Below are 12970 nucleotides of genomic sequence, written 5' to 3'. Positions count from 1 at the left end.
CGAGGGGGACGGAGACTCTTAATGTCCCAGACCACCTGGTCCCCCTTCAGACCTGACTTCCACCACTAGCCCGAGGACGACCTGGAGTGTGGTGCTAACCGTCACTAACCCCACTACTAGCAGCCATGAACAAGACTGATGATAACACACCGCCCTGCTAGCGCTAACACACCCCCCCTCCCCCTCATCCACCTTGCATGCAGGGGTCTCTGCACGTCCTGATCCGACCGTCACTACCCCACCCACCTGTCACCACCCACTGTACTCATCCATCACCCCTTCATGTGTGTGTCCTGTCATCCTCATGGACACGCCCACCGAACATGGACTTGTCTCGTCTCATCTTAAAATCCTCTTTTTTTTTTTTTTTAACGGTGCCTTTTTTCTTTTTCTTTTTTAAACAGTTTAAATGAATATTTACATTTTAACAGACGTTTATTTCAATCAGAGCTTCAGTGGATGAGAACAGGCTAAATTAACATCCCTGAAGCGGGGGGTGGGGGGTTAATAAGAGAACAGATTCAGAATGCCTTCAACGTTTTTTTTAAAGGTGATGAAATCGCTTGTGATCTTTTTAGTATTTATTTGAGTCCCAGCTTCACAGCAACCGATCACAAGTGTTCTTGGTTTTATCTTTTTGAGAAAACAAATCACATGAAACCTGTAGAAATGTTTAAAATCATGAATTTGACGTTTTTACAACCTAATTGATACCATCTGTGTACAAAGTGTATTATTTTATTGTGTCACCCACACAAAAGAATGAATCACCACCATATCGTTGTGTCTCCTTTGAGACTACACACGTTTTTTTTGTTGATTTCACACGTGTTCTATCACAAGGTTTTTATAACACAAACATATCATGACACAGAACATATTATTCAGCTTTGTTGAGACGCAGCGTGAATGTGTGTTGTTGCAGACGATACATTCAGGTGTGTTGTAAATCACATTAACATAGAGCAACGTGAATCATCCATGTTCTCTGCACGAGGTCCTTCTACACACACACTTTGTGTTTTTTGTATATTTCTGTATGAACTCTTTTTACTGCTGGTGTCTGTAGCTTTGCCCAGTCTCTGGTGAGCATCGGGAGAATGAGCTCCTGTGATCGAGTGAGAGCGAGCGAATCAAATCCTCTTGTGCTCTGGCCTTTTTTCTTTCTTTTTTTTCTAGCTGATGAACTCAATAAAAAAAATGTATAGATTTGTTTTGAATCTGATTTGGCAGCGTTCACCGGAGTGGTGGGTTTTAATGGGATCCACTGACGGGAGCTCACATTCCGGGCTGCATTGTAGAGCTGAAGCCGGGCAGTGTGGGAAAGAAGAGGGTCGCGTCCCCCTTTGTCTCCGAACAACCGAGCAAGCTCTCGGTTCAGGAGCTCCACAAAACTGCAGCTTTCTGTTTGTTTACATCAACTGTAGCATGTTTGCTATTGTTGCCAGTTTTATTTTCCCATGAAAAGTAGTAGTAGATAAAAAACTCTCTTAAAATCCTCTGGCTTCCTCGTGGGAGCTGTTTTTTAGGAGTCAGGATCTAGGAAATATTCTAATTAAATAAGAAAAATCAAGTGTTATGAGGTTATACATTTTCCTAACCATGTTTTTAAGTTGATCTGGTTTTGCTGGTTCTTCCAGGATCCTTTTAAAGCTTCATCCGCTTGTCAATGTGTTTTATTATAGACGGTCAATATTCTGCTCTGGACTTATTACGTTTCTGTGGATTGAGATAAGAGAAAACTCATCATTTATAAAACCAAATAGTGTTTTACAGATGAAGCCTCTGTCTGAAGAACCCTCTTGTTAAACCTGCTGTACTCTATCAGAGAACTGCTCACACCTGTAATGGGAGGACACCAGTCGCCCATATGGAAAACAGGAGGATGTGTCTTTGAAATGAAATTACCTCCTCTTTGCATATATTACATTTTGCTGCTTCATCTCAGTGATGTGCTGCAGAACCTCAAGGAGCCGGTGTCCTTTCTCTTAATTCACTTCAACTTCCAGCCTCTGCCAGGAGCAGCTGATTTTCTGATGCTGCTGTTTACAAGGCAGGAAAACGCTTGTAAGAATCAAATAGACTCTAACGTGTTCGTCCTGATTGCTTCACCCGGAGCTCGTTCAATATCTAAATGTTTGTGAACCGAGCTTCGATGCACGTTGTCTCTCAGTTGGTGGAATGTCCTCCTCAGCTGCCGTAGAGGTGACGCTCCTCTGCACCGTTCTCCTTCTGACCCGACTCGCTGCTGCATTATGCAAATGTATTTTCTTTGGTACTTTGCAAACAAAAAAAAACCTATATGACACTCTGGAGGAAAGAAAAACTAAAATAGCCTCATGTGTCTGCTTTAAAAAAAACACCATAATGAGTTGCAGCCCTCGTCCATTCATCCTCTGCTGCTCCTGCCTGTAAGTGTCGCACCAATTAGACCAGTGTCTGTGATGGGCCCACATGGAAACACTCACAGTGTGGTTGTGCACATTCGGGAGTTTGACCGTCGGCCTCTGGCTCACCTCCTCGTCTCACACCTGCTCGGGCTCGGACTGTTTCCCTCTGTTTAGCCACGTGTGTAGAGTCAATATCTCCTCTTAGCCATGGGAGCCTTCTCCTTCTCTTTTACCATAGTTTGGGGAGCAGAGGAGGATTGTGGGTAACGCGGTCTAATTCCATCAGGATGAGTGATGCCTGCTCGCCCAGCCGCTCTGCACCGAGCTTTATTGCTCTCATTTATACCACTATGGGAAAAGAGGAGTTCACTCAATTGATGTTGGGCCATAATATTGCCTCTTGTATTTTACTGCAACATGTTAATGCTTCTGTTATCTGGATTCCTTGAGGGGGTTTTCCACCGCCGCCATGTTCCAGCAGAGGAGCCGACATTCCCAGGAAAACTCTCCAGTGAAAGATATTGGGACTGTAATTTACCCCGGGGCAATTATTAAATCAGATTTGGAATAAGCGGTGCGTGGGCGCTCCAAAACCTCAGCCTATCCTCATTGTCGGCCCAGCTGCCAGGCAGCGCCAATCAATCCCAGAGATGATTGCCTCGGCTTCATTTGGTTTAAAGGGGAGTTCCTCTTCAGCACATTTAATCGTTTTATGCCCCCCCCCGCCAACAGCTCTCTCCCACTGGACTCTCAATACGTTGCACGGCCATAAAAGTAATTAGTTTGGCTTTGTGTTACAACTGATCCATGCACGGTTATTGCACCCGCACCGCTAATGAACATCGGGGGAGCGGGAGGAGCTGCGGTGCCAGCGTGGGCTCGACTCTGAGGTGGTGCTCCGCTGCTGGGAAACATCTACACCGTCTGTGTGTGCACCTCCATCATCTCTGAGTGTGTAACGACCGGATTCTAAAGAGCAGCAAAGAGACAAAACAATTCAAGATCAACACGTCCTGCACCTTTGTATAAGAAGCCTCTGAAACCTTAACTAACACCAAAACCTTTTATCAACCAGTTATACTGGGCCTGCAGGTTTGTATTCCCTGGTGACCAGTGAAGGAGCAGTTGTGGCTCTGGGACGGTCACTGGTCATCAAGCCGAGGTGTTGTCGTCTCCTTCATTAACATCCACTAACATCCATCACATCTCATCATCACTGTAGCCCTGCTCTGAGTCTCCAGCATGCCCCCCCCTCACTGTCCCCTCACTGTCTCTCCCCCCCCCCCCCCCCCCCTTGTCTGTGTGTGACTCACCTTCACTCTGACCTGAGAGGAGCACGAGCTCAGGCTGCGTCCGCCCGACTGACGGCTGGTGAGTGTTTGTGGTTTGGACCCTGCGGAGGGTGGGGGGTGGGGGGGGGTCTTTGGGAGGTATCAGGTGACTTCTGTCAGTTCCCCCGAGGGATCGAGTTTTTCGCTTTCTCTATTTTTAAATGTGATGTTTCTACTTTATTCGGTTGTCAAAAATGTATATTTAGTCTTTTTCCTGGTGGTCAAATCTGTGATGTCACCATACCATCACCATAAGTGGCTGCTGGGAATAAGAAAAATGCTTTTATTTACAATTTAATCTGTAGATTTAATCATCAGTGTGTTTTATCTATGTCAGAGTTTGTTTGATGGAATGTGGCTTTCAATTAATAATAATTATTAACATTACACAGTAGAGGATATATATTTTACATATTGAGTGTTCTGGAGGATTAACTACACACGAGCGATGGAGTGATTGACTTGATTCACATGAGATTTACACGTGTCTGAGCGCTGGCACCTGTAGAACCTCCCGTCAGGAGTTCATCCTGCCTCAGCGCTGCAGGCCCTTCGGAGTCATGAATGTTTAACAGGAACACGGAGGAGTCGTCAGTGTTTATTTAACAGTGTGGAACAGGGGGGGGGTCGGGGGGGTCCCTGCAGCCCCAGAGTCTCAGCCACTCAGAGCCAACGGTCACCAGGACGGTTCCTTGTGGCGGAGAAGCGGCTCTTAAAGGGGCGGCTTCACCCATGTGACCTCCAAATACACATTTTCCCTCTTAGCTGCGGTGACACGCGACCATGCAGACGCTTCAGAGACGTGGTGGATCTCTGGAACTCTAGTTTGTGGCGCTCGCAGCCATGAAAGCCGTGCACGGTTAACACTGTGGATTAATCCTTCCGGTCCTTTGATAATAGATTCATCAACAGATTGATGCACTTACAGATTAAAGGAGACATATGATGCTTGTTAAATACGTTCTTTTGTGAATGTAAAAAAATTATAACAAGTCGTAAAAAAAAAGGGAGAAAACACTGAAGCTCCTGAAACACCTGTGAGTCGTTTAGTTAGTTAGTCGTATAAGAACGAGCTGCGTTCAGACACTCACAACAAAACCATTATTCAAACAGCCCGGTGTGATTAACGACTCTAAAGAAAGATGGACGCCATGATGCCTTCCAGATGTGATCCAGATCATCTTGGTTGCCTCCTCCATGTTAGCAGACGGGGCATACACGTAAATGAAAGTGTGGGGTGACTCCCTTATTGATGATGATGATGATGATGATGATGATGATGATGCTCACACTGGGAGCGACAAATAACCCCGCCGCCGTCTCGCTGCTTCCAGTCGAACGCCAGCAGCAGCAGCAACGGCCCGGGGGGGGGGTACAGCAGCCAGCCGGGGCGCCACTCGGTGTCGGTCGAGGTGCAGATGCAGCGGCAGAGGCAGGAGGAGAGAGACTCGTTCGCCCAGGCACAGCGACAGTACAGCTCCCTTCCGAGGTAAGAGGGAACGAGTGTGTGTCAGTGTGTGTGTGTGTCTGTGTGAGTGTGTGTGTGTACACGCTTGTTTACTCCTATCTGATTATGTCAGATTCATTGTTATGGCCTTGTGACAGTAATGATGGCAGATTGTGAATGTGCAACGTCTAAGTAAGAAAAAGGGGCAGAGGTGTGTGTCAGTTCCAGACCACAAACACACACAGACACACACACACACACACAGCCTCAGAATGGACGGATCATGTTACCCACTCCCACAGATGTGACATGATGACTTTCCTCTCTCTTAATGTAATTCCCTTTGATCTGCATGATATGACTGCCTGTTGTTCCAGGAAGCGCTGAGACGTGTGTGTGTGTTTGTGTGTGTTTTTGTGTGTATGTTTGTGTGTGTGTCTTGTTGAGGGTAATGGGTGACATTTCTCTCCTGATGAGTAAGCATTAGATTTTGGACGGCTGTGGGAGAGTTGGTTACACAAAGTTCACGTTTGACCTTTAGAGGGAACATTTCAAAAGAGAAACAACATTTATTTAGAAAATCAATAGAACGACAAAGATACAACTTGTGTAGTTGTGAAGTAAACGGTCTCGTACAAGTGGTAAATGTTTTTATTTAGAGCTTTTCTGGTGTTGTTGACCTTTCACAGCCTGTTCACACAGAAGGTCGACACAATTTGGAGTTTAGTATCTTGTCTAAGGACCCGAGGAGCCGGGGATCGAACCACAGACCTTTGACTTAGTGGACAACTTTCTCTAACTCCCAAGCCACAGCTGCCCCCCCCCAACAATTTTGCATTCTTAATCATTTCTTGTATATCAGATTAAGATCTCATTACTTCACCTAGTAAAATAATATTTAATATGACTTCTCAGTATGCAGAGTTTATAAGCAACATTCAAACTATTATGCATAAAGGCATTTAAAGTTTTAGTAATGCAGCGTATTAATCAACTATTACATCTTTATTATAAACATGTTTTACTTTATTATCCCTCTATGTAACATCAGCTTCCCCCTGGATACCCAACAGGAGGGATTTTAAGCAAATAAATTTATAAATAATATGCATTAGCTTGCCATGTTTGTTTTTATACATTAAATGAATATGTTTATCTGTCTATGACTCAACAAACTGATTCAGACACTTCTCCAGGAGGAATTCTTTATCCTTGATTCATTGTCTTGGCACGAACATTATTCCAAGTCATTAATTTAACCTCCAGACGTTTTAATTACTCCTTCAGATCCTCTACGAGTCCGAACCCAGCTGACCCATCTGTGCACATCATCATCTCCCACTCAGCAGACATACACAGCATTAAATACATAACGGTCTATTACTTCCCCGTCGCACTCTAATCCTCTGTTACCGACATAAATCCCTTCCTTGATAAATATTGCAGGCGGCTCTGCTGAAAGATTAATGAAGCCCCGTCTCACTCGGGCGGTCGGACGCAACATCCTGTGGCCACGCCGCTGCACTGCTCCACTGATTCCATTAAGAGCCGGTTCTGTTTGGATTAACCCGGCTGCAGCGTCTTGAGAACACGAACTGTTGTTTGACTTAGAGAGAAGCATCGCGTGAGGTCAGAGGCCGGATGGGACTCGAACTGACCCCGTGTGGTTCTGGGAGGATTGTGAAATCTGACGTGATTTAATGGTAGAAACATTCCTGGAGAAACAGCTTTCAATTGAGATAAAGGTCGATTTCTCTTCATCTAAACAAGGAGCAGTGAGTCCAAAGTGACGCCATCATGGGAGAGTCTCACTGGTGTGTGTCTGCACTGGTGTCTGCACTGGTGTGTGTCACAACCCTGTGTCGATCTGCACATCTCTCTTTCCTTTCAATCTTTTCTCTGTCACCTTTCCCCCGCCTTCTTTCTTTTATCATCTGTCACGCTTCACCACAGAATACAGACGAGTACACACGTTTCTGTATTTACACACATGTACATGTCCCGCCCCCCCCTCGGTCTGATTGACACGGGGGGCTGTGGTTTGCATTTCTCAGCTGGGGGGGGCAGCTTTGGCCTCTTTGTCAACATATGAAATGAAATCAGACGTCTGTCTCGGAAAATTGGAATCACTCGACTGTGAGGCAGAATAAACCGGGGCCTCGTTCTCCTATCTCGCCCATCGAGCAGCCTATCCACCCCCGATAGCTCTCGATCTCGGCTGAATGGAAACAGGTCTTTCTTTTGTCATCAGGGATTTTTTCGCTTCCAAGCCAAACACGGGAATAATAGCAGCTCTTCACAGCTGGCTGATAAACCTGCTAATTATGCATGGCTCCCAGTCAGAAGCCCGGTGATGGTTCTCCGGTGTCCTCGTCTTCTTCTTCTTCTTCTCCGTCTCTCTGCTCTCGCTTTCCACCTCCAGATAAATGGGTGGAGCTGCTGGGCTCGGGACACTCATGCATATCATATGGACTCACACACACACACACAGACACACACAAAGGCAGGGCTGCCACAAAGAGGCCAACCAAGCAGAAATGAGGTGATGTCACACATCTGGACGCCCCCCCCCCCCCCTCCTCCCTGTCTTTCTGGTAAAGGGCAGGACAGACCCACAGAGGCATGACAGACCACTGTGCCTTTAAGACACTTGTGTCAGGTGTCAGATATCAGCCGAGGACATCTCTCTGGGTTTTTTTTGGACAGTGAAAGGTTCTGCTATTACTTCCTGTCAGATCCAATGGTTGTTGCTGTCTGTCTCCAAATGGGCCTAATGGGCTGGAAGGGGACTTTGACACGGTTAGATTTCCGCTCTATGTTTTTACTCCGGCCTGGTTTCGTAGCCAGGGGCAGTTTGCCATCGTGTAATGGTTCTGCCTCGTCTGCAGTGAACGTGATGTGTCGCTCGCCACGCGACCGCCGCCATGATACTTTTCTCGGGCAGATGAAAATCCACACGTTTGTCTCTGAGTCTCCAGAGGTAACGAGTTTTCACGAGAGCGCTTTGTTGCCGGTGATGTTTCCTTCAGCCGACAAGGTCTCGGGTTGTGTGTCTGAGAAATGAAGAATGAGAGAATGTGTTGCCAGAGAGACTAGAAGAATCAGAGAGACTAGAAGTCTGAGTCATATTTCAGTCTTTAGGGTGGAATGGAAGAATATAACACGTCCTTCATCAGCTGCATGTTGGTCTGAGTTAACGTGACATGATTTTGTAAACGCAAATCGGTGTTCGATCGGTGTGAACTCTTCAAAGACCTGAGTCGATGGGGTTTGCCGGCATCTCGTCTTTTCCACTAGGTTTCTAAAAAAGGCCTTAATATCAAGAAGAATAAATGTTAAATATTTATTAATGTTAACATTCAAAGCAGCCTTACAAGTAACTACACACTTTCTATTTGTCTTTGTTCCAGGCAGCCCAGGAAAAACCCCAGCCTCATCTCCCAGGACTCGTGGGATAAGGTGTACCCCCCCGGAGAGGGCTTCCAGTCGGCCAAGGACAACCCCAGGTACTCCAGCTACCAGGGCTCCAGGAACGGCTACCCGAGCGGCGTCGGTGTCAACGCCAGAGTCCTCCTGGAGGCGCAGGAGCTCCTGAGGCAAGAGCAGCGGCGCAGGGAGCAGGAGGCCAAAGGGAAGTTGATGCAGGAGAACACGGGTACCGGCGGCTACGACCGATACTCCACCGCTCACCTGAAGGACCCGGCCTCCCCCAAAGGTCCCTACCGCCATGACGTGCCTCCTTCACCTTCACAGCTAGCGAGGCTTAACAGATTGGGGTCAGAGAAAGGACGGCTTTTTTATTCATGAGGACTTGTTGGACTAATGGACAAAGAGCCGAGGGGAGAACTTCTGGGCTCAGGAGCTGAAGGGGTTCACAACGAAGAACCTGAGAACGTGGACAAACTGCAGATCTCAGCTTGGCGATGATCTTAGAGGTAAACGGCTGTGAAGTGAGATCGGGTCTGTGGGTGTTAGTGTTCAATCCCTTGCTGTGCCGATGACCTATAACCAGTAGCCACCCAGCCGACAGACTGGAGACACGCCCAGTGCCTTCTCTGCATTCACGGACACGATGCTGGTTCACACTCGTCCAGATCTGGAGCCGTCACGTACTGACAATCAAACGGGCAAACAGGCAAGTGAGAGGTGGTTCCTCTGAGGTACATGTGTCCCCATCCAGTGAGGGTTTCATGCTTTTTACATGTGGACGACCCCCCCCCCCAGGTCTCAAATCTCCCTTTGTCCACTAACGTTGAAACTCGGTCGCTGCCGGTTTCTCCGTTCCAGAGTTTTCTCTCCTCAGCGATCGGCCTCGCTCACATGAGTCCTCCCAGGGGAGCAGAGGAAACTCAGTGTATGAAGGAAGCAGGGCACAGTGTGTGTGTTATTAATAACCCCCCCCCCCCCCCTCCTCCCTCCTGCTCCTCATAAATGATTCATATCGTGTGTTATCTCCGTGAGGGCGACCCAAGCAGAGAGGGTGGCCAGCTCTGGTCCTCTGCCTGGCCTCCCTGCTCTGATCTGGGCTTGACACACTGACCTGCCTGCCTGTCTGGAGCTCTGGCTTCCGTCCTCCTCCTCCTCCTCCTCTTCCTCCTCATCCTTCATTACTCTCGCTCTTCTCCCACTTTCTTCTCTTCTCACCGCTTCCCTTCCCCTGTACTCTTCCTCATGCTACCCAATACCTCCACCCTCCTCCTCCTCCTCCTCCTCCTCCTCCTCTTCCTCGTCTCCCGAGTCCGACTCTGCACTGAATTTTTCATCAGCAGCCACCTGCTGCCTGCCGGAGCCAGAGAGCGCTGCCACCAGAGGCACCGACAGAGGGCTCGCCTTCTGACATGAAGAGAGGAACAAAAAGCATTACAGAAAGAAAAGAGCCAGAGTGAAGATGGGTAGAGAGACAATGTCCTTCCCAGTGTGAGATTAGTGGGAGCTAGTGGGAGCTTTTCTCCTGTTTTTTAACAAAAGGCAAAATTGTCCTCAGGATTTAATTGCTTTCGATTGCTGTAATTGCTTTCTCTATTATTTCGTCTTTACCTTTTCAAGCGTTTAGCCGACACTCTTCTCCACAGCGATTTGAAAAGAGGCAGCAGCAGGTAGAGGCGCTGTCCGGCCGTTAATGGAGGAGCCGAGCGCTGCTGGCGTTTTACATAAGGAAAAATTCAATAAAGCAGAATTTCTGGCTCGTGCAGCTCTCGTAGCTGGATGCAGATGGTTGTGGTTTTTATTCGTGCAGGTTTTCAGATGCTTATCTCGGGAGTTTACTGATGTTCCTCCTGATACAGTGGAGGCGGATGGAGTTTTGTTTTTCTTTGCCCGAAGCAAAGAAAAGTCACACACAGAAATATTTTTACTGAAACGTTGTTGTTTTTGTAAATGTGTGCACTAGTCACGATCAGTCGGCCGGCTTGTCCATAAGCTGGGTCCGAATTCAGCTGCTGCATTTGAAGACCAGTTGTGTCACAGCTGTGTAACTAGACAATCTCAAGTCCAAGTCTCCAACTAGAGCGTCCTTCCATCGCTGAGAAACCGATCCCACAGCTCAACTCCACGATAACCACAGAGCAGACTGGGGCTCCAACTGGAGTCAAAGGTGCACGATGGAGGGATCCGACTGTAGATTGTATAATGCAACCGATAAGTTATAATTATTGTGGAGACAAAAAATCTCTAAACCTGAACAAGTAAAACCATGAATTGTCAGCTTGACCGAACATCACTGGTGGGAAGATGAAGAGTGTAGTATTATGAATCATGTAATACTAACATTAATAATAATAATATGTCATGGTTTCTGCAGTGGCTGGGAACTGATGTCGGACAAAAAGGGAAATGCAAAGAAATAAAATGAATAAATATGTGTCTGTCATCAAGCTGTGCAAAACAAACAGGCGGAGGATAATTGCCCTTCACTCCTACACACTCGCCCATTTGTAGAGTGATGCTGCAAGAGATGCATTATCTGGTGCTGGTTAATGAAGATCCTCACTGGGGGGGGTGGGGGGGTGGAAGGTGAATGAAAATGTATAAGATGAAGAAGAAATGACTCTAAATGGATTATTTCCGTGTTTAAACCTGTTCACAAGGCTCCTCTGCTTTAAGCTAATTAAAAACCTCCTGTCTGCATTATGGATGTACGTGGATGTGACAACACAAACACACACTGGGCCCCGTCTCACAGTGTGTGTTTGTGTGTTCACGCTACAATGGGCTGACGAACCAAACACAACCCGACCTGTGCAGGTGACGCACAAAACAAATGTATCAGGGAAGAGATGGAAAAAAAGAGAAGAGGAATTGTTTGTTTTTCTTTTGCATTTCACGGAATAAAGAGTAAATGTTGCTAATAAATTCAAACTCTTCTGGTTCATCAAAAGAGGAGGAGACTGTAAATAAAGATGGACGACATGATGGCTCGCCCAAAAGTGAAGCCAAAACCTCTCAATCGCCCCCTGGTGGATGATTACAGTATAACCTCCTGCCTCCTCCATGTTAGCAGCTCGGACCTGGACCAAACAAAACAAAATTATCAAATTACGCACAAAATAGTTTTCTCAAAGAAGGTTGTTGTCACGATGTTCGTTCAAATGTTCATGTTTCCGATAAGTTTGAATTTAAGTTATTTGATAATTTCTTTACATTTTTAAATGTTTCTCGACATTTTGACTTTATTCTGGAAATGGAAAATGAAAAATAAAATCCTCTTCTCATTTTGTCCTCATGCCCGACCACTCCCCCATGTTTTTGTTGAAAGTGTTTAGCGGAGCGGCCGACACTTCCTGCTGTGAACACTCGTGTGTCTCAAAGTGCAGACTCACACATTTTGAAGGATGTTCTTGACACACACATATCATGTCTTTTTGTTTTCCTTGCTGATCATGTGACCCAGTTACGGGGTCGAACAGCAACAAGTGCCTGAGATAATATTTGACACAAAGAGGGACACGATGTGATTTGTCTAGTGACACTACAGCACACAAACAACAGTGTGTGTGTGTGTATCTGTTTTAATATCATATACAAATGTGTCATTTCGGGGGGGGACTCCTTCCTTTTTTTAAATTGTATTTTATTCACAAGAGCCAACACTTACAAGCTGTTGTCAGTGTTTTTGTATCCTGTTTGAAATTGCCTTCGACCGTGCTGTGTTTTAAAGTATAAAAAAAGAAATGGAAGCTGATGTGCAATTGTTCTGTTGTGTTGCTGTTTTTTGCCAGAAAACTTTTACATGATATATTAAGAAATGTAATCAGCCACTTTTCCTGTACATATCAAATTTAGAATAAAGCGGAAGGCTGTTCAATCCTGTTTACAACCCCCCTCTCCTGTCTCCACCTTTTCTTTCCTCTTTGAACCGCGATCAGACGGGTCTTCGATTAGGAAGGAAGTCTTTCTGCTGTCGGACGTCCAGTCTGTCACGTCTTCTCTGAAGGACACTAAAGACACAACTCACAGTGTGACGTGTCATTAATTCCTGTGGGGAAACGTCAAAGCAGCTGATGCACAGAGAAAGAAACCAGAAGGTGAAGTGGAGGTAACATTTGGCTTCTGTGTAAACGATCTGTTGAGCGTTGGGATGTAATCTCCCCTCACACCTCCGTGCTTCCTGTTATTAAGTCCAGCCTCGCTCCCATTGTCCCACACTGGGGACCAGTTGAGCTACTGTTTTCGTTCCGAGGGTCAAAGGGGACATCCTAACCAAATACCAGTAAAGGCTACTTGAGCCAGTCGACTGGATGTGCTGGGAGGAACGGAGAGAGGGGGTGGAAGAGAAATCCCTTCACCTCCTCCTCGTCTTTTTA

General features: G+C 46.5%; 2 protein-coding genes across 2 annotated transcripts in view; both read left to right on the top strand.

Annotated features, from left to right (window-relative positions):
* pard3ab (par-3 family cell polarity regulator alpha, b) overlaps positions 1-1212 on the top strand; it is a gene marked incomplete in the record, with an annotated part of 167119 nt that extends 165907 nt beyond the window's left edge. The window contains 1 exon segment of the mRNA XM_062404070.1: positions 798-1212.
* Positions 1213-3878: 2666 nt separating this feature from the next.
* Positions 3879-12484, top strand: LOC133968176 (partitioning defective 3 homolog). The gene is made up of 2 exons (XM_062404071.1): positions 3879-5210; positions 8579-12484. Exons 1-2 carry the CDS (start codon positions 5140-5142, stop codon positions 8973-8975), a joined length of 468 nt encoding a protein of 155 aa, XP_062260055.1. The 5' UTR covers positions 3879-5139; the 3' UTR covers positions 8976-12484.
* Positions 12485-12970: the final 486 nt, after the last annotated feature.

This window comes from Platichthys flesus, chromosome 14, assembly GCF_949316205.1.
Source record: "Platichthys flesus chromosome 14, fPlaFle2.1, whole genome shotgun sequence".
In the NCBI taxonomy this organism is placed as follows: Eukaryota; Metazoa; Chordata; class Actinopteri; order Pleuronectiformes; family Pleuronectidae; genus Platichthys; species Platichthys flesus.
Note: the sequence above shows the minus strand (reverse complement) of the source record. Positions and strands in the feature narration are given on the sequence as shown.